This window comes from Amphiura filiformis, chromosome 1 (assembly GCF_039555335.1).
Source record: "Amphiura filiformis chromosome 1, Afil_fr2py, whole genome shotgun sequence".
NCBI lineage: Eukaryota > Metazoa > Echinodermata > Ophiuroidea > Amphilepidida > Amphiuridae > Amphiura > Amphiura filiformis.
In genome coordinates this window covers 60119235-60145709 of record NC_092628.1, presented here as the reverse complement: position 1 = coordinate 60145709, position 26475 = coordinate 60119235, and the positions used below count along the sequence as shown (strand labels likewise).

The 26475-nt window shown below is 37.5% G+C and overlaps 1 protein-coding gene across 3 annotated transcripts; it reads right to left on the bottom strand.

The window, feature by feature from the left end:
• Positions 1 to 2335: 2335 nt before the first annotated feature.
• LOC140150001 (probable flavin-containing monoamine oxidase A) lies at positions 2336 to 26442 on the bottom strand. 3 transcript variants are annotated; one of them, XM_072172014.1, is made up of 13 exons: positions 26334 to 26442; positions 20631 to 20768; positions 19592 to 19679; positions 18997 to 19171; positions 17665 to 17779; positions 15141 to 15298; positions 11813 to 11993; positions 11091 to 11191; positions 10434 to 10607; positions 9585 to 9671; positions 8600 to 8654; positions 7773 to 7818; positions 2336 to 6050 (listed from the first exon to the last, which is right to left on the bottom strand). In XM_072172014.1, the coding sequence occupies exons 2-13, from the start codon at positions 20758 to 20760 to the stop codon at positions 5792 to 5794; spliced, it is 1569 nt and encodes a 522-aa protein (XP_072028115.1). In that variant the 5' UTR covers positions 20761 to 20768; positions 26334 to 26442; the 3' UTR covers positions 2336 to 5791. The 3 variants fall into 3 exon arrangements, with proteins under 3 accessions (XP_072028115.1, XP_072028108.1, XP_072028120.1); XM_072172007.1 differs by lacking the exons at positions 7773 to 7818; positions 8600 to 8654 and adding an exon at positions 8941 to 9041; XM_072172019.1 differs by lacking the exons at positions 7773 to 7818; positions 8600 to 8654; positions 15141 to 15298 and adding exons at positions 8941 to 9041; positions 14287 to 14444.
• Positions 26443 to 26475: the final 33 nt, after the last annotated feature.

Sequence of the window (26475 nt, the reverse complement as noted above, 5' to 3'; positions counted from 1 at the left end):
CATAGACCCCGTTTACACAGAGCCTGAAGTCGACTGCAGTTGAATTTGAATGCGACTTCATTTGTGTATAAACAGGGTCGCTGTATTTTGAACACAACTTCTAATGATGACCCAAAGCAACATTTGTCAAATTCAAACTCAACTTTTGCACAGTGTAAACAAACATGCAATAAGTCCGCTTCATAATGGTAATTTGAAGTAATGATGTAAAAGTCAAATTCACAATCTTGTTTTGAAGTCGACTACTGGGTACACACCCTATCAACAAATAATTTTGGTCACAATCTGAATTGGATGTCGTAATTGAAGTTGACCTCAGGTGTGTAAATGGGGTCATAGACACTACTTTTCATTTTGCCTTGTGTTGAATAACAGTGGGTACCCTGAATGTTAACCAGTGACATCATATATAGGTCAACTCATCTAATGGAAGCTGTAAATGATTCAGGCAAGTCAAATCAGTGCCTAAGCTAGTGATGTTTGTGCTCATAGATTGAGAAAAATAAAGCCCACACTCACAGGGAAAGGTATGAGTTCAATATGTGAGATCTCAATGCTCATTGTAATGGGTTTTAGTTTCCCCTATGTGCTTGATTTTTCCTGGGAGAGGAAATAGCAAAAACTTGTTGTGGCCAATTATTTGTCATAACCCAATCAATGCAATACACATGGAAATATATGTGACAATATTATTGCTTTCTTGACTCATTTCCTATAAGATCAATGTATTACCCTGAAGAAATCTGTATTATTTAATCAAAATTACCAAAACTGGAAAGATATTGCCTGAAGGCTCCAACTCGCCTTAAAGTTAATTATTTTACATAGTTTTCAACTCACTAGGTGAGATACCATTTCCTATTCAGTATTTACAACAAATTTACTTCTAAAACTTCACATGTTGACAATATTTTTGTAGCTTAAAGCACTTGTCATACACACCTTTAGCTTCAGCTACCAGCACCATTGTAATCTATATTTTGGTCTGCTTGTAGAATCCACTATGCTGCTGTCTGTCATTCCTGCTTCAATGACAATCACATCCCAGGATGGATATTCCTTCAATGACATGGCAAGTTCTGAAAAGAAAGAACTACTGGCAATAGCATTAGCAAGTACCATGTATTAATGCCAACTTGAATTACTTATTCAATCTAATTTGTTTCTCTTAATTATTAACTTTTAAACTTTAGGCTGTTTTATTCATGCCTTCATTTGCTTTCTCTCCTATTCCTAGAAAGCACATTACTCAGCCAATACTGAATCCACACAGTATTCACTAAATAAGTCAATTGATCTATATTATTTCTTAATTAACTTATTGACTCAATACTCACTCACTCACCATACATAACTCAGGTTCACTCAATCAATCTCTGTCACTCATTCATTCACACTCACTCAATCATGCACTTATTCACTTCTGATTACCTTCTGATCAATTATCACATAAACAAACAATCAATTATCAATCACCTGGTAGATCAATCAAAGCTGATCGATCATATGACCAATATTGTCAATCGATCACTAAACTGATCGTTAACCAATCAACCAATTAATCAAATATTCAATCAAGCAAATGAATCAATTGATCATTAAAATCAATATCAACCAATCATATCAAATAACCAATATCAATCATGTTATTCAGTAAATCAAATATCTGGTCAATAATTTACATGTAGAACAATAAAATAATGTCTGCACTTTACATTCAAACACCGGCACGAAGCCACCTCTTGGCAACCCAAACCACACTCAAGTTAGACTCCAATTGACTTGAGATTGAAAGGCACTGCCAGTGATTCACTAAATTTGCCTTGAAAGTGATAAGACTAAATAAAAGTAACCTAATAAAGATAACTTTTCCAACTTACTCAAATTTGAATATCTCTGAGCAACCAGTGGCATACCACCCACGGTAGTTTTCTCCCCTCCCCACTCCAAATTCACATACAAAATTGCCCAATTTCCTTCTTGGGGCCCCAATTCACACCAAAATTTACCTAATTTCTGCCCATTTTAGCACTAAATTTGCATTTTTTGGGCGCATATATTCTGGAAGCTGGTCAGCAGAACAACATTGTAATTTTGGATATTTTGCCTAGTACGCATCTGATAGCAACATGCAATTGAATGGAGCATCATATATTTCAGCACTGCACTCTTGTCTTTATTTGGGTATTTTTATCATGAGAAACAAAACACCTAATGAAAATTGATGCATCCTTCAATTTTCAGCTATTCCAACATTTCAAATATTTGTTTTTCACTCACTTGGTATTACAATTGTTCAATAAACATAAATAAAAGAAAATGCTCTCAATTAAAATCCATTTTTCAATGTTAGCTTTTATTAGTTTTATACAAATGACATCAATATCAGCTAAGTGTTTTCTCATTTACAATGCAGCAATGATTGGACTAAGAAACTTGACACAATTATTAGTATTAATGGGCATTCATTTTGCATATTAACATTAATTTCTTTTCATATTTAATTTATAATTACAGTGATTTCACAAGTAAAAACAAATAGTTTACATATTAAGTAGCATATTGAGAGTGGGATGGTTAACAAATTATTAAAATTGTATATAATGCAAATTTCTTTGCACTTTCTCAAAGTGAATGACCAATCCCTGCACCTCGACAGCTGCTACCTGACGGAGCTGACATTGGTAGCACTGTTTGTTTTAGGACTTGGTCATATATTTGTACGGAAGAAAGTAGTTCCCTTCGTCTCTGTTGAGTGTTTTGGCCCCCTTCTTTCTTATCCAGATGGCTTCCTTGATATATCTCTTCTTTTTATTCTGTTCTCTGTCCTTAATTTCTGATTGTTCCCATCCAATAACATGGTTTTCCTCAGAGACATGATCCTCCCCTGTAATGGAGGCCTGTCTCTGAGACCTAGTAAAGGTTTTCTTTGAGGCCTTTTCTGCTTCTTCTTTCAGTCTGGTGCCAAATAGTCTAGATGTTTCGCCTATATATGACTTGTCACAATTGATCATGTCTCTGAGGAAAACCATGTTATTGGATGTGTTAGCACGAAACTGTCATTGATCAAGGTATATAACATCTAATTCTGGATTTTCTAAGAATTTTGCATTATATATTTCATTGACAATCCTGATGAACTTATTTGCGGATATTAAAATTGTAATTCTTTTGCATTAAGTTAAAATAGGCATTTAACATTGCTTCAGTTTTACATACCAGTATTTTTTTTTTATCTACACAGTATTTTTAAATCATTTGATCAATATACAAGCATTGAAAATGGTATGAAAATATTGCTAGTACTGCTTAATAATTGTAAGTTGTGGTGAATAAGACTAATGGAAATAAATCACAAGTTTCCAATTGAATACCTGAGTGGAAGAAGGGCCCAACTCCAATTTTTTACAAAAATGAGTTGGACCCAGCATTTTATTGCCAGCAGATTGTTCTTCCCTGTGTGTGAAAGATGAGCCAAAATCCACTCTCGAAATAGTCTTCTAGTCTTCTACGTACACTTAATCATGAATTTCATGGAAGAAAGGCCTAACTCCATGGAGTTGGGCCCTTCTTCCACAAATATTGGGTTAAAGAGGAATTTTGCTCATCCATGAAATCTGCTTTTCACTAAACTAAACTTTCTTGCTATCATATTACATGCTTCTATTTGTGTAATTAATGGATAATTACCAAATTTCTGTAGCTATTTATAAAACATCTGCTTACTGAACTGGTACTTGCAGTATATTAGTGGAAGAAGTGCCCAACTCCAGCTTGTATTAAGACCTGTACCGTTGCCATGGAAATATCATACATAATTTCGAATGTATGTAATATTGTATGTTCATATATTAAAGGTCCCCTGAAGATGAAAACATTCTACCTATAAAACTTTTCCAAATATTAAGTTTTTTCTTAATATCTCGAAAACAGTTTTGATGGATTTGGGCCCTTCTTCCACTCAGGTATTCAATTGCCCACCTACATTAAAATTAATATTCATGATCATTTTCATTATTTTGAAAAACATGCACTTTTTTCTTTTTACAGATTTTGGGGTCTGTATCAAACTCCTTCTGATGATTTTAGCACAGTTTCAAGTTAACAGGGGTAGTGTTTAAGAATGAAATATTTAATATACCCTTGGGTAATTTTGAGGTGGGATAAACAGACTAGAACTCACACAGTGTGAACTTTGCACTTTGTAAAAAGATAATTATTTTGTACTTGCGTTTTGCACAATGCATAGTCTTCATGTCTTCGCACAACTTGCATTACAAGCAAAGTATTTTGTGAGCCTGGATGTGCCACCCCTGGATGAAACTGCAAATGTTATAACTAACAAGTAAATTCACCTGAATTCCCAATGAGTCAGTGTCACATGGCCACCAATAGAGGCCATTGTACTATTTATCCCACCTTTGATGCGTATTACACACAATGCACTTTGTTGCTGAATTACCAAAGTAGCTTTATTCCAAACATATTTGCTTGATTTACTTGTTTATTTCAGGTTTTATTTTTTTCTATACAATGAAAAATATAAACATGATCCATTTTTACAATATACTATATAACATTTGCAATAAAATTTTGCACAAAAAATTGTTCTGTATAAGGCTAACAGTTGGAATTTTTGTTCCAGTATGACCACACTATTAGATCAATTGTCTTGATTAACAAGAACTAATTGTTATCTTAAGTAAAAGAGTCTTAATTAGTTCAATCATTCACCACATGGTCCCACAACCACAAGTGTTCTTTTAACTTTTACATTCAGTTTTCAGACAAGAATATACAAAAAATAAATGATATCAGTGGCATTTTCTTTTCCATTCACATATATATATATACATAATTTGTTATGAGCTTGCATATAGTTATTGCACATAATATTTAATAAATTATTAGCATATGAGTTTTTGACATTTGCAAAATGTAATTAAGGGTGGTGTCATATTTTATGTTATCAAAGAGCAAAATGGGAAAGGGAAAGGAAATTCTCAGCAGGTCAATGAGGAAAGCAACTGGCAAATCAATGGTGGTGGAAGCAACTTTGGAACTTTATTAACCCTAACCCGCCAGGGGCTTTTTGGCATCGGGAAGGGAAAGAAGGAAGGAATAAGAAAACAAAGAAAGAAGTTGTTTGCTCCGGGTGGGATTCGAACCCGAGACCCCTCGCATGCCAACCACTGGCTCGGCGACACTTTGCCATTAAGTCTTGGGCTTCGCTGGCCAGCTAAACCGCGCCTATATATCACTTAGGGCGATTGCGTTATCACACCACGTGGGATGCACGCAAGAGCAGCGCATATATCAAGTAGTATTTTGTAGTACTCAGGGTTAATGAAACATTTTGTTTAAAATTTCAAACATTATTTTGGATTTTGAATAAGATAAGCAGGCTTTGTTCAATTTCTATAATAAAGAGATATATTTTGGGTCATACAGGTAACTTGTATGGTTTCCATTATTCATTGAGGATCAAGAAAGACTGATATATAGCACAGAACCTACTGTATTTGGTCATTTTTCATTTTGTTACAAGAAACTGTAATATTTGCCATATTTTGATGCACTGACAGATCCATAATGTGAAAAGAGCTCACATTACCAGCTGGCTGAGCGCTGCCTGTAACTGACTGTGAAATAGTATCCAAAATATACTGTGAAGCGAGAAGTACGACCAAAAGGTATGAAGGGGATTCATTAATGGAATTATAGCCATGATCATTGTCTATTGAACCCCTGGTTTAATCTTTAGTCATTTTCATGCATTCAATGCTATCTACTACAGTGTTAACCAATATCTGCGCACTGCATAACTGAACAATAAGCCAACAGCCACTGCACCACTCAGTGACAGCCATCTTGGAATTTGCCTGGTCTTATCTGATCTCATGTCATCCAGCTCCTTTAGCAAGTTATCTCTTGGTAAACCTGGCCAGAGGCGATCAAGCACCTCATCTGCTGCACGCATTCCTGACTGGACAGCTCCACTCATGTACCCACGCCATATTGTTGCCGATTCTGTGCCAGCCCAATGGATTCTATAAGAAAGACAGTAAAATAGTATAAAAGGGTATTATTTTGAATAATGCAATTACTAATTTCATTCTGAAGCAAACCATGAGGCAAATTGTTGAGAATGTGCAAAAGGTGCTCAGTTGTGGCTTGGTCTAGCAATGTCTGCACTTGTTCAATTCTCTACGGAGAATGGATAGCAGCACCATTATTCAAGTTGTTCATATGAGATGCCGTTGACAGATGATTATCAATACTTCTCCTCCAAGATTGCACACTTAGATGACTGGGTACACCAATGGGACAACCACATCTAGAACTTCTCAACCCCCCCAAGACATGCCTGGTTTTAATGCTCAATTAAGAGCAGCCAGAAATCGAGCAGAAGCAGAAGAAGAAACAACTTGCAGGTGGACAATATTTGGCTTTGAAACATGTTTCAAATCTATTGCCTCTACTTACATTTTCTGATCTACTATGCAGTTGCCTATCAAAAAGCTGTGTCAATCCATCATAGAACTAAGATATAGCACCTGGAGTCATCACATTCACAGGACATCCACCATTGTATGGTTCCTTACCCCAGTCCCAGAGGAGGCTTAAAAGCATTCCTACAATGCACTATGATTGGGAAATTTGATCAATATTACCTAATTTTAAAGGCAAAGTCCCCATTGCCACACACACAAAATGGTAATTTTAAAACTGCAGCCAACAAGCTAATAGTTGAGACTTAGGACTGATATTTGATTTTCTTACAGGAAACATTCATATTGTCCCACTGCATTAATTTTATTCCTAGGTCTCGATGTTATGAATGTTAAATAATAGGATGAAAACACCAGATATTTGCACACAATTCCAATGCAAGGCATGATCAACTGTACCACATGTGTACAAAAGCCAGACATACAAGGTCAGAAACCCCATTGGGTTGCGGGAATGTCTTTAAACATCCTCTGCCCCAGTCCTGTGACATCTGCTACTACGCACTCACCTATCAAATGGCTGTGTCAATCCATCATAGAAATAAGATATAGTACCTGGTGTCATCACATTCACAGGACATTCACCATTGTATGGTTCCTTACCCCAGTCCTGTGACATCTAACTAAACACAGCCAAAAAAGAAAGTCTCCATTAGTTCCATCCCCATTTAATCAGAGTCTGATGAGTTTATGGCCAACCAATTTATATAATAGTTTTCTATACACTCTCCCTCAAACGTTGATACCAAATTTGATATAAAAAATTTAATCATCATGAGCATAGGAGCCGTTGTTTCGAAATTCGTGCAATTTAAAAAATGACAAATTACGAATTGACCACGCAAAATCCAATGCATGGTATCAGCTTATTGTGTGGCCTGAAGCAACCCGTACATGAATCATTGCACACTTGCTCTGCGCACAATTGAAAGAGCGGGTTATTTGATTTGCATTTTGACATGCATGGGTAAACCTTTAACCTGCCGCCTATTCAGGCGACGTAATTCTTGGTACTCCCGCTAGCTCTGCTACGTGATACAATTCCCTATGTCATTTTTAAAATTGCGCGAATTGCCAAACAACGGTTTCTATGCTCACGATGATTAAACTTTTGATATCAAATTTGGTATCAACATTTGAAGGAAAGTGTATAGAAAACTATTATATAAATTATTTTGCCATAAACTCATCAGACTCTGATTAAATGGGGATGGAACTACTGGAGACTTTCTTTTTTGGCTGTGTTTACTATGCACTCACCTATCAAATGGCTGAGTCAATCCATCATAGAAATAAGATATAGCACCTGGTGTCATCACATTCACAGGACATCCACCGACCACCATTGTATGGTTCCTTGCCCCAGTCCTGTGACATCTAGCTACTAGGCACTCACATATCAAATGGCTGTGTCAATCCATCATAGAAATAAGATATAGCACCTGGTGTCATCACATTCACAGGACATTCACCATTGTATGGTTCCTTACCCCAGTCCTGTGACATCTAGCTACTGGGCACTCACATATCAAATGGCTGTGTCAATCCGTCATAGAAATAAGATATAGCACCTGGTGTCACCACATTCATAGGACTTCCACCATTTTATGGTTCCTTAATGCAGTCCTGTGACATCTAGCTACTAGGCACTCACCTATCAAATGGCTGTGTCAATCCATCATAGAAATAAGATATAGCACCTTGTGTCATCACATTCACAGGACATCCACCATTGTATGGTTCCCTGCCCCAGTCCTGTGATATCTAGCTACTAGACACTCACCTATCAAATGGCTGTGTCAATCCATCATAGAAATAAGATATAGCACCTTGTGTCATCACATTCACAGGACATCCACCATTGTATGGTTCCTTACCCCAGTCCTGTGACATCTAGCTACTAGGCACTCACCTATCAAATGGCTGTGTCAATCCATCATAGAAATAAGATATAGCACCTGGTGTCATAACATTCACAGGACATCCACCATTGTATGGTTTCTTACCCCAGTCCTGTGACATCTAGCTACTGGGCACTCACCTATCAAATGGCTGTGTCAATCCATCATAGAAATAAGATATAGCACCTGGTGTCATCACATTCACAGGACATCCACCATTGTATGGTTCCTTGCCCCAGTCCTGTGACATCTAGCTACTTGGCACTCACCTATCAAATGGCTGTGTCAATCCGTCATAGAAATAAGATATAGCACCTGGAGTCATCACATTCACAGGACATCCACCATTGTATGGTTCCTTGCCCCAGTCCTGTGACATCTAGCTACTTGGCACTCACCTATCAAATGGTTGTGTCAATCCATCATAGAAATAAGATATAGCACCTGGAGTCATCACATTCACAGGACATCCACCATTGCATGGTTCCTTACCCCAGTCCTGTGACATCTAGCTACTAGGTACTCACCTATCAAATGGCTGAGTCAATCCATCATAGAAATAAGATATAGCACCTGGAGTCATCACATTCACAGGACATCCACCATTGTATGGTTCCTTGCCCCAGTCCTGTGACAAATAAATGTAGTTAGGATTGGCAACACAATGTGAACATAAACAACATACAATATAACAAATTGCTGGATGGAAGAGGATGGGACTATTTAGAACCTTTCCATGTAACCCATTATAAGGTGGATGGATGTTACGGATGTTGTTTGGATCTTATGCCAGTACAGTTTGATGTGAATGACATGACAGTCTCTGATGTGACTGATTGTGATGCCATTGCGCAATCACCCTAAATCATATATGGCCACCAAATCACTGGCCAGGCAAGCGACTCCCCCGTGGCATGAGGTCGGTGTGTGTGGCACCCGAGGGGTCCCAGGGTCAATTCCCAGGGATGCCAAGTGAAATCTTTGTTTATCTTCTCTCCTTTTTCATTCCTTCTCTGATTTCCGATAGCAAAAAAGCATGGTCCGTGTTAGGGTTAATCAAAATAGGATTCATGTGCTGTTTTCTATCACACTCAAGTGAATTTTACAAACAAATATAGCAGCAGCCTAACATTACTCATGACCTGTCATTACATTGACCAAGATGTCCTACCTTTTGCTTGAAGTCAATAGGCTGTTTGGCTTCTGGTCCAAAGATCTCAGCTAATGCATTTAACACAGCTCCTTTGCATTCTTCTTCCTGAAATTAAATAAATGAGTTTTAAATAGATATGCTTTTTCTGTCACTAGATTTCTCTCCCATCTATTACTCCCACCAACTTTCATGACAACAAATTTGCACTCTTCACATTAACGTTTCAGGTTGTGTGTATCTAATGTTGCTTACAAGCTGCAGGGCTGGTGCTACGGCTAGGCAAACTATTTGTTTACCTACAGCAGTAAGGTTGGGGCAGGAAAAAGTTAAAAGCAAAAAGAAATCAGTCCTTTAAAGACTACAAGGGGGAACCGGATGGGAGCATACCTAGAGCAGCAAATAAACATGCAGCTCCTTGCACCAGCACCGACAAGTGGAAAACTTCCTTGAGAAAGTACAAACACTTTCTCAAAAGAAGGTGAGGTGACTGAGCGGTGAGAATTCTGTTCTTTTCTCAAAATGTTCCTGTAAGGTCAGGAATATACTGCAATTATGCTCAGTTACTTTGTAGAATATAATAAAATTTATTCTCATCCTTATAAAGTATGATACACTGCTTAGAATGTGCAGATATACATATAGTGTGTGCGCAATGTCTCATGGTTTGCAAGTCACATAAAGCCAGGAAGTACAGGAAGAGTCATCCTTGTGCACGATAAGTGTCAAGAGCTATTCGAAAAGATTAAGTGGGACCATCCCTGATTCTGATATCCAGGATTGTGCACAAGTAAACTATGCATATAAAGCAAGTAAGTGATTGAGGTACAGCACGTATATAGGAAACTTAGATTTTGTTACTAAACTTACAGTCTTATTACTCCATTCCCTGCCATTTGCATAGAAACCAACTAAAGCTGGGTTGCCATTTGGTGTTGAGGCATCATAGATGAGTTGTAATGGACCAGAGGTGCATCCTGGGAGAACCGGTTGACCTCCTGTGCTGACAAGCTCTCCAGAATAACCTTTCTCTCTCCAAAATGCCTGAAACATTTACATTATTCTGAAGGGTAAAGTTATTCAAACTCCATGGCTATCAATAAATCATAAATACACAATACTTGGCACACCTGTAAATGAGATGCAATTCTATCTAATATTTTGTTGTTGTTGCAAATTTTAAACTATTTACACCCTCCAAAGTAAAAGCTACAAAGTAATATTTGCGGAGCTCTCTGGAATATATTTGAAATGATACACAACACAAAACTGATTACAAACACATTTTATTGTTAGTTTTGTCAACACAAAAGCATTGATTACACTTATACTTTGCTTCACCTCCACTGAGGTAGTGACGTCATTGACTTTAAGCAGTTGCGCTGCAACTATGCAGACAACTTGTCCTTGTACCCATGTGTATACACTACAGAATTATATTATTGCACCCAATTCAACTATGTCATTACCAACCTAGAGGTAAAACAAGGTACCAAACGTTGTCAACACAAAATAATGAATCCATACCTTTTTGTATGAGATGACAAACTTGAAGAGATGTCCTACAGGTGAATGTAGGGCTAGACTTGCTCTGACAGTAGGCTGATGAGGTATGTAGTCTATATCAACTGAAAAGGAAACACAAAGTAGATACAATGACAGTATATATCATACTATATGATACTATATCAGACTCCTGCTCACCTGTATATAGTATCTATATCATGCATAAAGGTATCAGGAGTATGCTAAGATTGGGCACAAAATACTGTAACATTTAATGTATGAAATTCACATACTACTAGTATACCATTCATGAGTACTATAATAACATTAAAGCCTCCAGCATACTTGCCGCTGCAGCAAGCGGCAGGGCGTTTCAACCAATGACAAGCCTTTATTGTGTCCGTTTGTCTGCAATGCGTGTGCGCCATGCTGCTCAGCGGCAAACGGCAGGGGCTTGATACAATCAGAAGATATTGAAAATATGCACTATAGAATGGTGTGACCATATGCAATAAACCAACCGGAATGGTAGTAACAATTGAGATGACGACCATCTTGGATCTACAGGCTACATGTCTGATATATTGTTTTCTGGGAGCCAACTTGTAGGACAATGTTTTAATGATTAAGGATTGGGCATAATTTTCAATGCACTTTTCCCCACAAGATACATGTACCTCTAAACGGTTGTATTGTAACATTTCAAGGGATAAAGAGAGTACCTTAACTGAAGCTGAACTTACCAGAACAATGTAATGGAGCAGCACTGATGATATATCGACACCTAAAGTTTTTCCCTGTTGCTGTGGTTACGCTTACTACATCCTCATCTGATTGGTCAATTTCAGTCACAGGTTCACCAATTAGTACATTTTTTTCACCCACAGCATCTCTCAGTCTTTCACAGATTTGCATAGCTCCACCCTGTATTGATCAAAGCATTATGATATACATATGTCATTGTTATGTAACTGTTATGAATTTGAACTAAAATTTGTTTCAAGACATAAAATATCACCATGTAGAGTTTAAGTAAGACAATCTCATTTTGGAACATATTAATTTCACAATTTTTGCCAAAGATAGGAATTGTCAGCATGAGCTTTCGTCATGTGTGACTCGGACTTCTTCAGGTCAGAGTCACACTTGATGAAAGCTCAAAAACCATTTCAAATCCGAATCTGAAACATTGTTGCTTGATATGGATTCCCATCATAAAAGCCTCTTTACTTATATCATCATGAGGTCTAACTTTGTGGCAATACAGCTGCACCTGTTTACACCTAAACACCATTCCATAACCATATAAACAGGTGCATGTGTCATGATGATAGCAAATGTAAAATTCTTTTCCTTTATGAAAATTGGATTTGTTTTTTATGCATAAAGTTGCATTAGATCTTAGGCATATTGTGTGTCTTCAAATGTAAAATAAAGGAAATGTGAAATAAAGGAAGCTTTTACAATAGCAAACAAAATGTTAGTGAAGTTACAAGGTGTACATGTTCTATGGACTTATTTGTAGTGTATGATTATACAAGACTACTCCTCTGAAGTCAGTGATGTCAATTATTTTGTAAGTGATCCCAGCCTATAATGAAAGACAGAGATAAAAAGATTTTATCACGTCTGATGTCACTGTCAATTACAATCCTTGATTGGTTTACACAGGTTAATAGCGCGTAAAAGGAAGGCCAATTTATCTGGTGCCGGTCGGAGTAAAGGAATAGCAGAAAATGGCAAAAAATTACGTACATTTACAAGACAAAAAGCAACTTTTCTAGGCATTGTTGACATGGTGCCTTCACGAAAGAAAGTTTCTTACTATAAAGACCTAACTTTTGAGATGGTTTGTATGTTTGAAGGTGCAAAATTAACAATAAGGTGCCCGGTTATACTGCCGCATTCAGCAAGACTTCATCACAACACTTGTAAACAAACCGTGCTTGCGTTTGATTGACAGATGATGTCAGACGCGATAAAATCTTTTTATCTCTGTCTTTCATTATAGTTTTATGTATCGAGGTATATAAGAATGTGCATCCATAAGGTGGTGTATGTTTGCATGATCATCACATGTGTATCAAAGCACTGATATCACTGACTAAACTGAAAATACTGTAGAGCGGTTGCATGATGCAGTGAGTGTATGACTCCTGATGGCCAGCTGGATTTGAGTGAACCATGAGAGTATTTGGAGGGGATTTCAGTCATCAGCCCCATTTGACAAGCCACACTTTTACATACAACTTATATAGCTTGTAGTGAGTTTCAAGAAGATTAGGGTCTGGATTACATGTAAGGTGTTATCTGACTGTTCCATACCATTCCACAGATGGAGTAGTAAGCAGCAAGTCAAAAATTTGATATTGTCTGAATTATGAGTTTCAGCTGAGCATGTTATTGATGTCAGGAAATCATGTTGACATGTCAAAATGTTTCTATGTTTGTGTCTGTGTTCATGAAAGTACATCAATGCAGTTAAATGTTAGTGGCAAACTGAAGAGAGGAAAATGATCAACTTGTTTTTCCTTCTCTTTAAAATGATAACCAATTAAACCCTATCCCATCACACTACCTATTTTACTGAGATACAGAACATGATGAGAATGTTACTTCAAAATGAGCATGTGTAAAATCTAACAGCCTATTAGCTTTAACTGGCTATAAGCTCAATGATTAAGGAGAAAAATATCACTCAAAAATAGCTTGAATATAAGAATAAAGACTAAAATCATGCTGCTCAACTTCATTTTAAAATGTTGAGTTCACAACATTCTTTGGTACATCTGCAAAATGTTCTAAACCACCAGCAGCAGAGTTAGTATGATTTAGAATGTGAAGAACTGGAAAGGCTTTCTGGGCCAATGCCTATAATCGGAGCCAGAGATAAACATAATAGGTTGCATCTGACATCCCCTGTCAATCAAACTCAGAAACTTTCTTTCCTAATGGCCCATATCAACAATACCATTTTCTATGATTCCTTTAGAAATCAGATAAAGGCACCAAATGAATCTACCTTCCTTTTACATGCTACTAACCAATTAAGGGTTGTGGGGAGTGTCGGCAGATGCAAACTTGTCTTATTAATTCAGTCTGGGATTATATTGATTTATAACCACATCAACATTGCCTATAGCCTCTATATGGATAACACATACAAATGCAAGCATCTAGGTTAGAGAGTGGAATGTATAATGTTGCACATGCCCACCTTCATTTTGAACTCATTTGCACCGCCTTCTTCTGTATCTACTAAAGCTTCCATACTGCCACCACTATTTGTGTAATGAAGCCACTGTAGAAGTGATAGTGATTTCAACCGTACACCAACTAACTGGTAAATACCAATATTGATGCAGTCTTTTGCCACTATATATGAATAACACAAAATGCAGAAGCTGTATTAGTTTGGAGTACGGTATATTAAATTTGGACTTATTTTTTCTATTCCATATGATTAGTGCGACACCTTTTTTTCCATACAGCAGTCCTTTTCAAAAACCTGCCATCCTGACTGACATAATACATGCAAAACAGAGATGCAACTCATTCAAGGAGTTAAAAAATTGATATTATTTGCTCTGACAATGTCAACTGAAAAATTTGGTTCATCTAAAGTTTGGTAGGGACATCAATGCTTATGGTGGTTGCGCCGAAAGTGAGCCGACAAAACGCCCTTGTACGAGTATGTGTATGCTCTGCACAATTTTACGCATGCGATTCAAACTCGCGAAATATGCACCTACGTCACTACCGAACTAGTCACTAGGTGAATCAAAGTATAGTTTATCATATAAAGTATATTGACAGGTCAAATCAACATGGGACATTTCCTCAGGATCTCCCTCTAAGCAGGGGTTATTGGCTCTGTCCTGCCACAAAAAAATGTTAGGAATTTAAGTAAAGTGTGATTGTATGTACAGCATACCATTGTAGCAAAGTATATAATATGAAATTTAATTGAACACATCTTGTATGAAGTAACATTCTCATCAAATAAGCCTTCTGAATTCAGCAACCATGTGAGAAGAACAAGGCTCCTCATCAAGCTACACACAAACTCACTGTAATCTTATATTCATTAGCACAGTCTTCTTTAGTATCTATTAAGGCTTCCACACCACCCCCTGAGTTGAAATAATGAAGATGTGAAAGAAGTGAAATGGCCCTTGGTTTGGTTCCAAACACCACACAGGTGGCAGCATCTGTTACATCCCATGCACCTACAGAGTGAAATGCAAGTTGATGAGACCAGAGAGATGAAAAGTTTTATGAATGGATGTTAGTTTTATGAAAATAGGAGTAATTATTAGCTGTGATATTTGATATTACCTCAATGGAGCATGTAACAAGAATTGACTGTTTTCCTTTCATAGAATGGTGAAACTCCCATTTTTTACACTTGGTGATCTGAAACCTAGCTGGCATGTTAAAATACTAACCTTCATAATTGGTATCATGAACTTGTCCCATTCTTAATTATAATGTTGCTGTTGAACTGATGAACTTCTTTGCAATTATTTTTGTGATGGAACTGTCCCAGTTGTATCTAAGTTAGTCTTTAAGGTAGAAACATCGGCTACGGTGTCATGCACAGATTTGGTTTAAAATGATACAGGATGTGTAGTTGGGTGAGAAAAACTTGCCTGCCAAGTTTTAATTTTTGCCAACAAAGCGTTTTTGAGTTATGCCATTTTTTATCATTAGAAAGCCCCATTGACTTTGCACATAAAGTGGTTTTGACACTAAGCCTCGTTCACTAAAATTGGTAAAAGTTTGAAAATGGATACTGTCATGGACCAAATTTCAAGCACCCTCCCTAGCTACATCCATCTTGAAAGGAGCTCCCATTCGGAGCCATCTTTCAAAGCCGCCTTTCACTTAGTAGATGTAGCCTTACGCCTTAAGGTTCAACATCACCTGGGTGGATAGTTGTCACCATTCTCTTCATGGCCAGCCAATAATTGTATGGATTGAGAACATTTCCATCAAACGTCTTTTTACATGATCGTCCTGGTTTATGATTGAAAGAACCCAAGTATTATGCAATGAGTGATAAGAAATGACAGCAATCCTACAAATAAGAAGCCTCAATGCTCACATTGATTCTGAATTCCTCTGCACATCCTTCTTTAGTGTCTACCAATGCCTCTGTACCTCCAGCAGATTGTGTATACAATGCATAATACAGTAATGATATCATCCTAGGTTTTGTACCTGCTACTACACCTACTGCAGCTTCAACTGCATCTCTTGCAGCTGATCAATGTTAACAAATAATGACACAAAGGCAAACAAAATTATGTCAATACAAGGTGCTTACCAAAATACTTGTCTCAAATGTTTCAGGATGGCATATTTTTACTCAGTAGTTGAAAACTGACAGTTTTGACTACCACAGTGAGATGAAACAACAAAGTACTTGGCACACTCGCTCAAAACAATTCTAATGCATGTTGTTCCAATAGTATGAAAGTGAGTGATACCGGTCTGTCATGAATTTGAAGTAGAGACTGCGCTGTAACCCACCCTTCCCCACTTCCCGTCTTTCAATGTTGGAGGGTCTCACGGACCTGCTGACAACATGGCTTTGTCCAACATTGAATTGGGGGGGCAGTGGTAGAGATGTACCAAAAGACAGGCACAATTTCATGTGATCTCATTAGTACTCAGGGGCGGATCCAGGAATTTTCAATAGAGGGGGCGCCGAGCCACCGCCACCGCCGCCGCGGCTCGGCGCCCACACAAAGTCAGGCGCCACTCTGCCGAAATACACAGAGTCAGGCGCCGATCTGCACAAAATAGAGGGGGCGCGCGCCGCGTGCGCCCCGCTCTAAATCCGCCACTGGTACTTGTTACTGCTTGTCTGCTTGCCCCCTTGTGTTTGAAAGGGTTGTAGACACAAGCCTTTGGTTGTAAGTATAACAGTCAACTGGAAAGAAGTTGGACCATATTTAACTATTACATATTGCTGTACTGGAAATCTACTGATTTCAGAAAACTAAAAAGTTTCTGCAACTTCTGTAATGCAGCTGTCTATGTGTGAAATTGAATGGATTACGTCACATGTCTTCAATTTTTGTCACATCTTGCAGAATTCCATCAGATTTTCAGCAGACATCCTTAATAGAATTGATGGATTCTCCTCAATGTTGAATATGCCTGAGTCTTAGAGAAATTAAATGGACTCCCAAAATGATGGCGGAATCTTAAGAAAAGGCTGTTTTCTCAGAGTCCATCAAGCTACCTCAAGGATTTTTTATGAAAATATTTTCTCTGACTTTGTCACATTTTTTCCCAAAATCTTTTGAAATCCCAAGCTACTAGCAGGGCTCAAAATAGCAAGGGGCTAAGGGCTGTTGTCCCAAAAATCCCCAAAATAGCCCTTAAAAATTAAATTATGGATGCTATTTTAAAAAGAAATTAACGCTCCAAAGAAAACTATTTCAAGGCTTGTGGCTCAAAATAAATGGGGATTGTGGGCATTTAGCTTCCAGAATCCTAAAGTAGCCACCCCCAGTTAAATCACAGGGGCCCAAGAAGATTTTTTTTAAAAGTATATTGAGGCTTGCTGCTATTATTTACTTACTCTGTGTCCACATTAGCCTTCTCATGAGTGTTTCTAGAGTAATGCTATCCCATTCTTCTGCATACACAGCTTTTCTTGGGTCATCAATCGGAACAGTTTTAGCCATCCTATCCACCTAGTGAATAAACGGTGAGGAACAAAGGCAACAATTACAACATAACCAAAGAAAACAAACAAATATGTGACCATCCATCTCAAACCACTTGTTAAGTCGGCAAATTGTATTTCGAGTTACAGTGCAAAATATGCAAAGAGGTTGTATTCGTATGTCCCTAATATTTGTCCAACATATTTCTCATTTTAGTCCAGTCAAACACCAATCTTTAATCCTATTTTTGAAGAGGATAATAAGCTTATACTTATGTATAGCATTAGTAAAAAGCTTAAGTCTTTGTTTGCTTTGGCTAAATCCTGTTCAAGTGGTGGGTTAACAAACAATTAACAATGAGAGGACATTCCTGAACCTCGTTCAGTTAGGGATGATTTGAAGTGACCGCCAATTATGACCATTTGATATTTAATACCAGCAATGTGGAAAAAAAGAAATAATGTAGTGCCAAAATAATGTACCTTTTACTGAAGGAGCAAAGTTTAACAAGTTATAACTCCGCTTCTGGATATCGTTTGAAGTCAAATGATAAATCATTGTAAAGCTTATGATATATATTTTCTAAACACGGAATAAAACAAATTTGACCAGGGGCCGACTTTACGAGCGTTTCGACCTGAACGGTCACATATATATGATGTGACATGTTATGTTATGACAGTTAGGACATAAATATTTTTATAAACAATGCATTGCAGAATGGCAACTTTGAAATGACATCCTTTGTTTAGGCGAGAGATATCTGGTTCAATCCTTGGTATAGCATGGTTTTGAGATCACCTTGGGCCTATAATTTTAACCATGTCCAGAATATAAAGCAGTCAATATTTGTATACCATTTATGTCTACTTGTAACTTACCGCAGACATAAACCTATGTAGATCAATGAGTGACATCAATGGTAGCGTTGGTATGCTGGTTGTATAGGTACGAATCTTGTCATCACTTATACAAAACCATTTATGCCTACTTGTAACTTACCGCGGACATAAACCTATGTAGATCAATGAGTGACATCAATGGTAGCGTTGGTATGCTGGTTGTATAGCTACGAATCTCGTCATCACTTATACAAAACCATTTATCCCTACTTGTAACTTACCGCAGACATAAACCTATGTAGATCTATAAGTGACATCAATGGTAGCGTTGGTATGCTGGTTGTATAGCTACGCATCTTGTCATCACTTATACAAAACCATTTATCCCTACTTGTAACTTACCGCAGACATAAACCTATGTAGATCTATGAGTGACATCAAAGGTAGCGTTGGTATGCTGGTTGTATAGCTACGAATCTTGTCATCACTTAGTCGTAACACTTTCCGTCCAGCAGTGTATTGTGGGTATTTGGTTATGCCAAGCTCTTCCATGAGCCATAGCATGTGATGTTGAGTTCTAGGATAAAATGCAGAAATGTTACGGTACTTATTAAAAATTTGAACAAAACAATCATGAATTACTCAGTCTTCATTAGTATCTTAGCTACGAATCATTTAAATAAAACTGCTGCCCATCTTAAATTTGACCTAACAAAGAAACCTATCGGTGTCCTCAGAGCTGAAACATGTGTTACTGTATCCTTACTTATTACTTTAACTATTATATAGCTTTTAAAGCTACTACATTTATAGCATAGACATTAATTTTGCCCTTAGCAACCTGTCTATTTAATATGGTGGGAGGCTGCTTAATAAGACAAATGTTTACATTTCAGATATTTTAACGTTTAAACTTTATCTTGTGTGCAAAAGTATATCCAAGTCTGTGAATCATTTTTTGTTCATAATTACTCCTTAGCTTTTGTTACATACTTACCTCCCAACCCACTGTCCACCTAGATCCCATACATCCTTTCCCAAAGCAGCGTTCATTTCCAGAGTATCTGTGCGACCACCAACACGATCTGAAAGTAACACAATCTAAATGCTCATATTGAAATACCCTACCACGTTTTCACACAGAAAGAAGGCAGGAAAGCTGCAGGATGGCGCACACCTTCCTGTGTAAGGGAATTTCAATATGAGCCCTAAATGCTTTTTTTCTTTAAAACCACCAAACTTAAAAAATTCAAGTGCCTTACTACAGGATGTCCCTGAAAGTACTGTATCATTGGAAACTTTAATTTTGGTGGTATTTTATTGCCTGAACTAAGCAGAACTAAATACTCTAAAGTTGATATGATTCAAAAATAACTTAGCTATCACATACTTTTTTAATTGTGACAATTAATTGCCTTGCTCTTGACATATATACAAATTTTACAAAACCACCTAATTTTCAATCAGCTCCATGTAGTCAAATATCAATTAATGTCATTAGACATCTAATGCACAGTGATGGCACTCCTAATATCACCATATATTCCTAATTATTGCGTAAAAGTCATGCCTGATCAGCGAATCAGGTGGCAATGTAATGTGATTCAATTAGCCAATTAGAACTCCACTTCTCTGCTTACGCTGTAAACAGCCCCAAATTGACAGTTCACTGAAGAACTTTGCCAAAAACTATAGATTATCAAAGTAAAGCCACAATGAAAGTCTCAGATAATGTATGCAAAAATCACAATCTATGCCATGTATACTAATGGAACTAGAATTTAGAACATATACAAAAGCTAAAAATGTTTTGCCTTGGGTGTATAAGTCAGTAGTTCAGGGAAGCCAGAATCCTAATATATTTTTGTTCCAGTACTGAAAAATATTTTGGGTTGGCAGGGTTGAGAAGGAATCAGTCGGGTGACTGGAACCACACAAATATTTTATCCAGCCTTAGGATCACTATTAACATCCCTGACCCTTGCTCATTTAAGTATTTTGGTAAAGAAAGAAAGACAACAGTTTACCATACACACCTTTAGCTTCTAGTACCAAAACTCTAGCATTTTGATCTGCTTGTAGAATCCTATATGCTGCTGTCATTCCTGCTATACCTGCTCCAATAACAATCACATCCCATGTATGATCTTCCCCTGATGATGCCATGGTCAGTTCTGAAAAGAAAGGAAGGGTTCTATTAAGTAAGTCAATTTTCAGTTCCCCTTTGTTCCTCCACATTTCATTTACATGTCATTATTTACTGTCACACATACATTTATATATATAGACCTATAAATCAGTAAGAAAGTTTTTTTCAAAACAAAACCCAAAATTTTTACTCACTATTGATGTGGTGTCTAATACCAACCTAAGAAGAGGACCCAGTGTCCTGAACAGAGACGAGGGGGCCCACTACCTACAAGTCACCTGTACCTATGATTCTCTTCTGACTGAAAATACATCCTCTACAGTCAGGATACATCCAATTGGAAGTAAGGATTTTGGTTTTGTTTCAAAAGAAACTTTTTTTATGGTATATTTACAAACCTTATGAATCTATTAGTGATATCGTTTAACTATCACATCATACATCAGATCTGATCGTAGAGAAACAAAACAGTCCATCCTTTATGTAGCATGTTAACATTAGACTATCAAGACATCCTTGAGTTGAGGAGGGAGTGGATAGCTTCAACCGATAAGGCAAAAAAAATTCAAAACTTACATTCTTATCTACACATGTAATGGAATTCAATGTATGATTCAAATAAAAGTTAAATTTAAACCACAATCAAGCAAATTGTAATTCAGGAAACTTTTCAACTCAGGAAAGAAAATTAGTTCAAACATTGCGTATGTGGACAGGGGATAATACGCAACAAAATCAACCAGATGTGAGCAACAAGTAAAGTAAAAGCTCAAAAAGCTCAAACATTGGGTAAACTCAACTCTTAAAACATTTAATGATAGTTAAAAATGCGATCCCCAACCCTCTGGTTACCCAATTTGTAGAATTCTCTGTGTCGGAAATATCGCGTAAAAAGAACTAAGTCACATTCATCCTTCATGTTGCATGTCAACGCAAAATTAGACTTTTCCTGGAGGATGGATTCATTCAAAGCAACTACAGCAAATGCAGCAGTGTAAAGACTTACACATGGAGTCTCTGTCTGACAAAAGAAATAGACAAACTTTCCATACGGTCGTGTGTCTTGAGCTCGCCACCAAAAAAAGGTGGCGATGTTACATTTTGCCAAAGTCCACTCAAAACAAATGATGATATCTCTGTCAAGCAAGAAGTTATTGTCATGCTTGTGGTCTCATTTTATTGCTAAATAAAATGCACTTTGAACCCAATAAAAAGAAATACTTGAACTTTTTAATACTGACACTGTGCTTCATAGAATTCAGAATGGGCAGGGTGGCGGTGGTGGGGATGTGGTGGTGGGGGATGTGGTACACACAAACTCTATGGGATTGGTATTTTTAGTGCGTAATCTGCTTCTGTAAAGGCTGTAAATTGGATTGGGACTCTATTTAGCATCTAAAAGACTCATGGCCTTACAGCTTAACATTTCTACAAATTTTTTAAAATCATTTATGATTGGTTTAGTCTAGAAAATACAAACTTTTCCATACAAAACTACCCGTTGTCATATTAAACACTGTAGTAAGTAATGCAGATGTCTTCAAAATCTAAAAGATACTGTAAAATTTTAATTACTCATCCTATCATAGTCAAAGTATAGATTTTCTGAAGGGAAATTTGATGAGGAATCTAAATATGGACATATTTTTTTCTGTATGGGTTAGGGGAAAATGTTTAGGTTCAAAATATGTTGAATTGTAAAAAAATCTAACATACTTTGGGACACCCTATATTCCGAGATTACCAAACAGCTGTGATTTTGGTTTCTTGCAAAGTCAGTTGGCTCTCCATATCCTCTAACCAAATGAATGTTGTTTACTTCCAGTTTATTACTGTAAGTTGGTAATAAGCAATGCATTGAGCGACCCATTTTTTATCAAAATCTTTTTATTCCACCCTGTATAACTTGCAGATCACCCTGTATAATGAGTTGAAATGTATATATTTGAATTGCTTATGCCTTCAGCTTTCCAAAAATGTATACTTTTGCTAGTTTAGGGTTGATGATTGTCGAGATAATCTAATTAGAAACCCGGTTGGTGTAAAAATTCATAATATTTGTCATGTAACGCTAAGGGTGGCGAGTTCAGGACACACGGCCATACTACAGAAAGCCAGAGAGGGTCACCTGGCCCTGTCAGTACAAAAACATACTGCAACAACCAACCAATCATATCAAGAACGGTAAGTAAACATTATCTACATGTAATACTCCTTTAATAGCGGTACCTAACTAGATATGTCGCGGTTTTCGATGCAAGGTGTCGACTGGGATGCCTCCACCAAGGGGCAATTTAAATTAGGAAAGATATTACCGTATTCGTTCCAATAAACGCCCATGCCCCAATAAGTGTCCACCCATGGTATTTTCAATTTGTTAAAGGGTACCATTAATGTTGAAGTGACGGATAGACGTTGATACAGTGAAATAGCTGGGGGATTAGAAGTCCTGTGTAAACTTGCAAAACATTTTCTGCATCAGAAAAGCTAAGTACTAGAATATCTCAGGACCCTATTAGGAAAAAATTAGGTAAACCATGTAAAAAATAAGCGTCCACTCAAAATGACTTTGTTAAGTGCCCTAGGTGCTTATTAGAATGAATACGGTATTTATAATAACCAAAAGTCTTAAATAATTCATAAATTGTATGTTTGTGCACTCCGCTCGCCTGATTCTGTGTGAGAACAGCCTGTGTGCAGTAATTACAGAGTCAGATCCAGCGTAGTGTAGTACTAGTAGTTCAGTATAGTATGCCTACATGCAGGTAGGTGTCTTCCTAAACTTTTTAAAACAAAAGATTTTCCCATTAAAACCAATAACAAAAACGATTTAACATCAAAAGTAAAACATAATCGGATATAATCTGCAAATATTGCAGAATTTACTTCAATTCTTAGCAGGTTGGTCAAAATTTTGGGGCTTTTATTATTTTAAAAATATAAAAGAATGGAAATTTCTTATTTTTATCATCAAAAAATGATTAAATTTCAAAGTTTTGTCTTCGTCAACATGCATGTGATGTGACATGGACGCAAAATACTTTATCGGCCAAAACTTGCGTTCAAATTTATAAAAACGTGTTTGGACGCAAGGATACACGCAAACGGGAAGCCTGGACCACACACTAGATTCCTTCTACTTGACTCCACTTTTGGAGAGTACTAGTATTCTGTTGGTTAGTGGCAAGGTCACGTCACTTTGGTCACGGTCAAGTGAAAACAGTCCTCGATTTGATTTGTTATTGATGATTGCTGTCATTGATTTTGTACACATGTACATTTCGATTGCAAAGTCAGTGGAATAAAACAAGTTTTTAAGTCTGCTGAGTGGAAGTTAGACCTACATGTACTTACTTAATTTACTGTTAAATTAAAACTAGATACATGTATTAAATATGATACATTGTAACTTAGGTAAACTGAGCAGCCCCCCGTAATGCTGGTTTAATACTTTCCTGCCACTTGCCACTTTGAAAGATGATTCTGCTTCACTGCACAGTCACACCATGGTAGGTATCATAGAAGGAGGTTCCACAGAAAAATCCTAATCCACTCAATAGGGTTAAGCCGATTACGCTATTCAACGCTAGTCATCACTTGAATGGATTTAATCAGTGCAGTCCCTCAAACACGGCCTTTGATGTTTATGATCGTTATGCGACAATATCGATCATCTATCTTAAAATTCAATTTAAACAGACCCCCCAGGTGACCCCTACCGAAAATGGATGGTATTAGTGCCCTTTTGCATCGGTCACATGATCTTCGATTAACGCCATTGTGTTTTCGAGTTCAAGTTGATTTACTAGCGAAAACCTGATCGAATTCCCTCATTTCCTTCCAAAGTTACGGTGAATTTATGTATTTTTTCTGATCATGATTAGTAATACTGGCGGGTGTCTGCGGGACTTTTAAACCAGTGGAAATGATTTGGAAAGGTTTTCCAAGACTGGCAACGTTGTTTCTATGATCCGCCAAGCTTGGCCATAAGAAATATTGGCGTTATAAAATTACCGAAGTAAATCGCTTTTCCTTTGTTTATGGTCACGCCACAATGCTTTGTGGGTAAAATGACGCGTCATTCCGCTTAGAAGTCACGATAACGGTGGTTCATAACCGCCAAGCTCAATAGATAAGAAGCTTAGCAAATCGATAGTGCACCATTCATACCTGATTGCTCAGTATCGACTCATAACGATCATAGTACAAAGGGAACTGGGTTCGTGCATTCTCCTTCTATAATACCTACCATGGTCACACTGAAACGTTAGCAGTGACCGGTGCCGGTGACAAGTCGATCGATTACTCCACCACTTTGCCCAAGCAGCATCGCTGGGAGTTCAAGTCAACTCAGAGTGGTGCCGCTCTGATGTATGATTTTGGAGCGGTGCTGAGCGGCAAAAGTGGCTTTCACTCAAGTTCAGAGTCATGCCGCTGCCACTCAGCGGTGTGCAGCTCGCTTGCACTCAGGCAAGTGCAAGCGGCATGATGAAGCGTCACGCCGCTCATTGGCAAGCGGCAGAAAGTATGAAACCAGCATAAAGCCTGTTCGACAATATTCAGTCAAAACTGAAGTGACGTACAGTACGAAGAACTGTCTTGAACTGAGATGAGTGAGGAAAGTTTGGTAAAGTCTTATTCAGATTCCCTTTTACAAATTAAGCGTTGCTAGCCGTCCAGCCCAGCGTATTATTTGCACAAGGTCCAATGCACACGCTTGACGTCGCGCAGGTATACGCGATGGTTACCGTTAACAGGGGCAGGGCTGTGACACTCGTATTCAAACCCTGTATAAAAATTGAAGTCACTTTACGGCAACTTAATTGACACATCGGCAGTTTGAGTGACAGTTGCTACATGTAGGCTTTTTCAGTACACCTAGTAACGTCCTGGTAACGCTCAGGCACCTTAGCCTAAAATTTACGCACAGTCGCACAATAACGTTGTGCATACTTCTGCCACGCGGTGGAACAGACCTATCCTATATTCAATTGACAAGTTCGTATTTGATTGACAGTTGCTGGGCATTCTCAGTACACCAAATTTATCCAAGATGGCGAACATCAACTGCCAATTTTTCGGACCCTTTCCAGCAAAAATACAGCTTATTTAGCCAGTCTCGTCATAGGGTCATCGAACAGAATATTTTCCTAGCATATTGAGCTAAGTCCTCAGCTACCGTATTTGTTTTTTCACGATATGATAGTAATAGAAAGATTCGACCAAATGTTCGCCATTTTTTGCCATTTAATTTTTTTGGAAACGATGACGTAAACATTGGCATTGCATCATCGACAGGTTATACACTCCTACACGTACAGGGGTACAGCTAGGTCATCACATGCATGAAGGCGCATAGGCTGAATGACTGACTTCATTTGCGCAAACGAGTGGCTTATCCTATAGTATATTAGTACTCGAGAATCCTTGCCGTTAAGCTGTCAAATGAAATCTGAATAAGACTTTATAAGCTTAACATTAACCACCTTTCTAAAGCTTATTTCCCAACTGAGTTGCATCTAAAAACAAAAGAATAATATTATGTTATCCCCGGATGTTATCATGATCTATATTTATATTATAACCATACCTGGCAAACGCCTCGTCCCGTTTTAACAAACAAAAGCAATCCCACGAAAATCAGCTGATCAAAATTCACCTGATCATAAAAGTTCAGTCAACCTTTGACCCATATTTATTGACCCAAGGAAAGTGTTTCTATTGTGAGACTT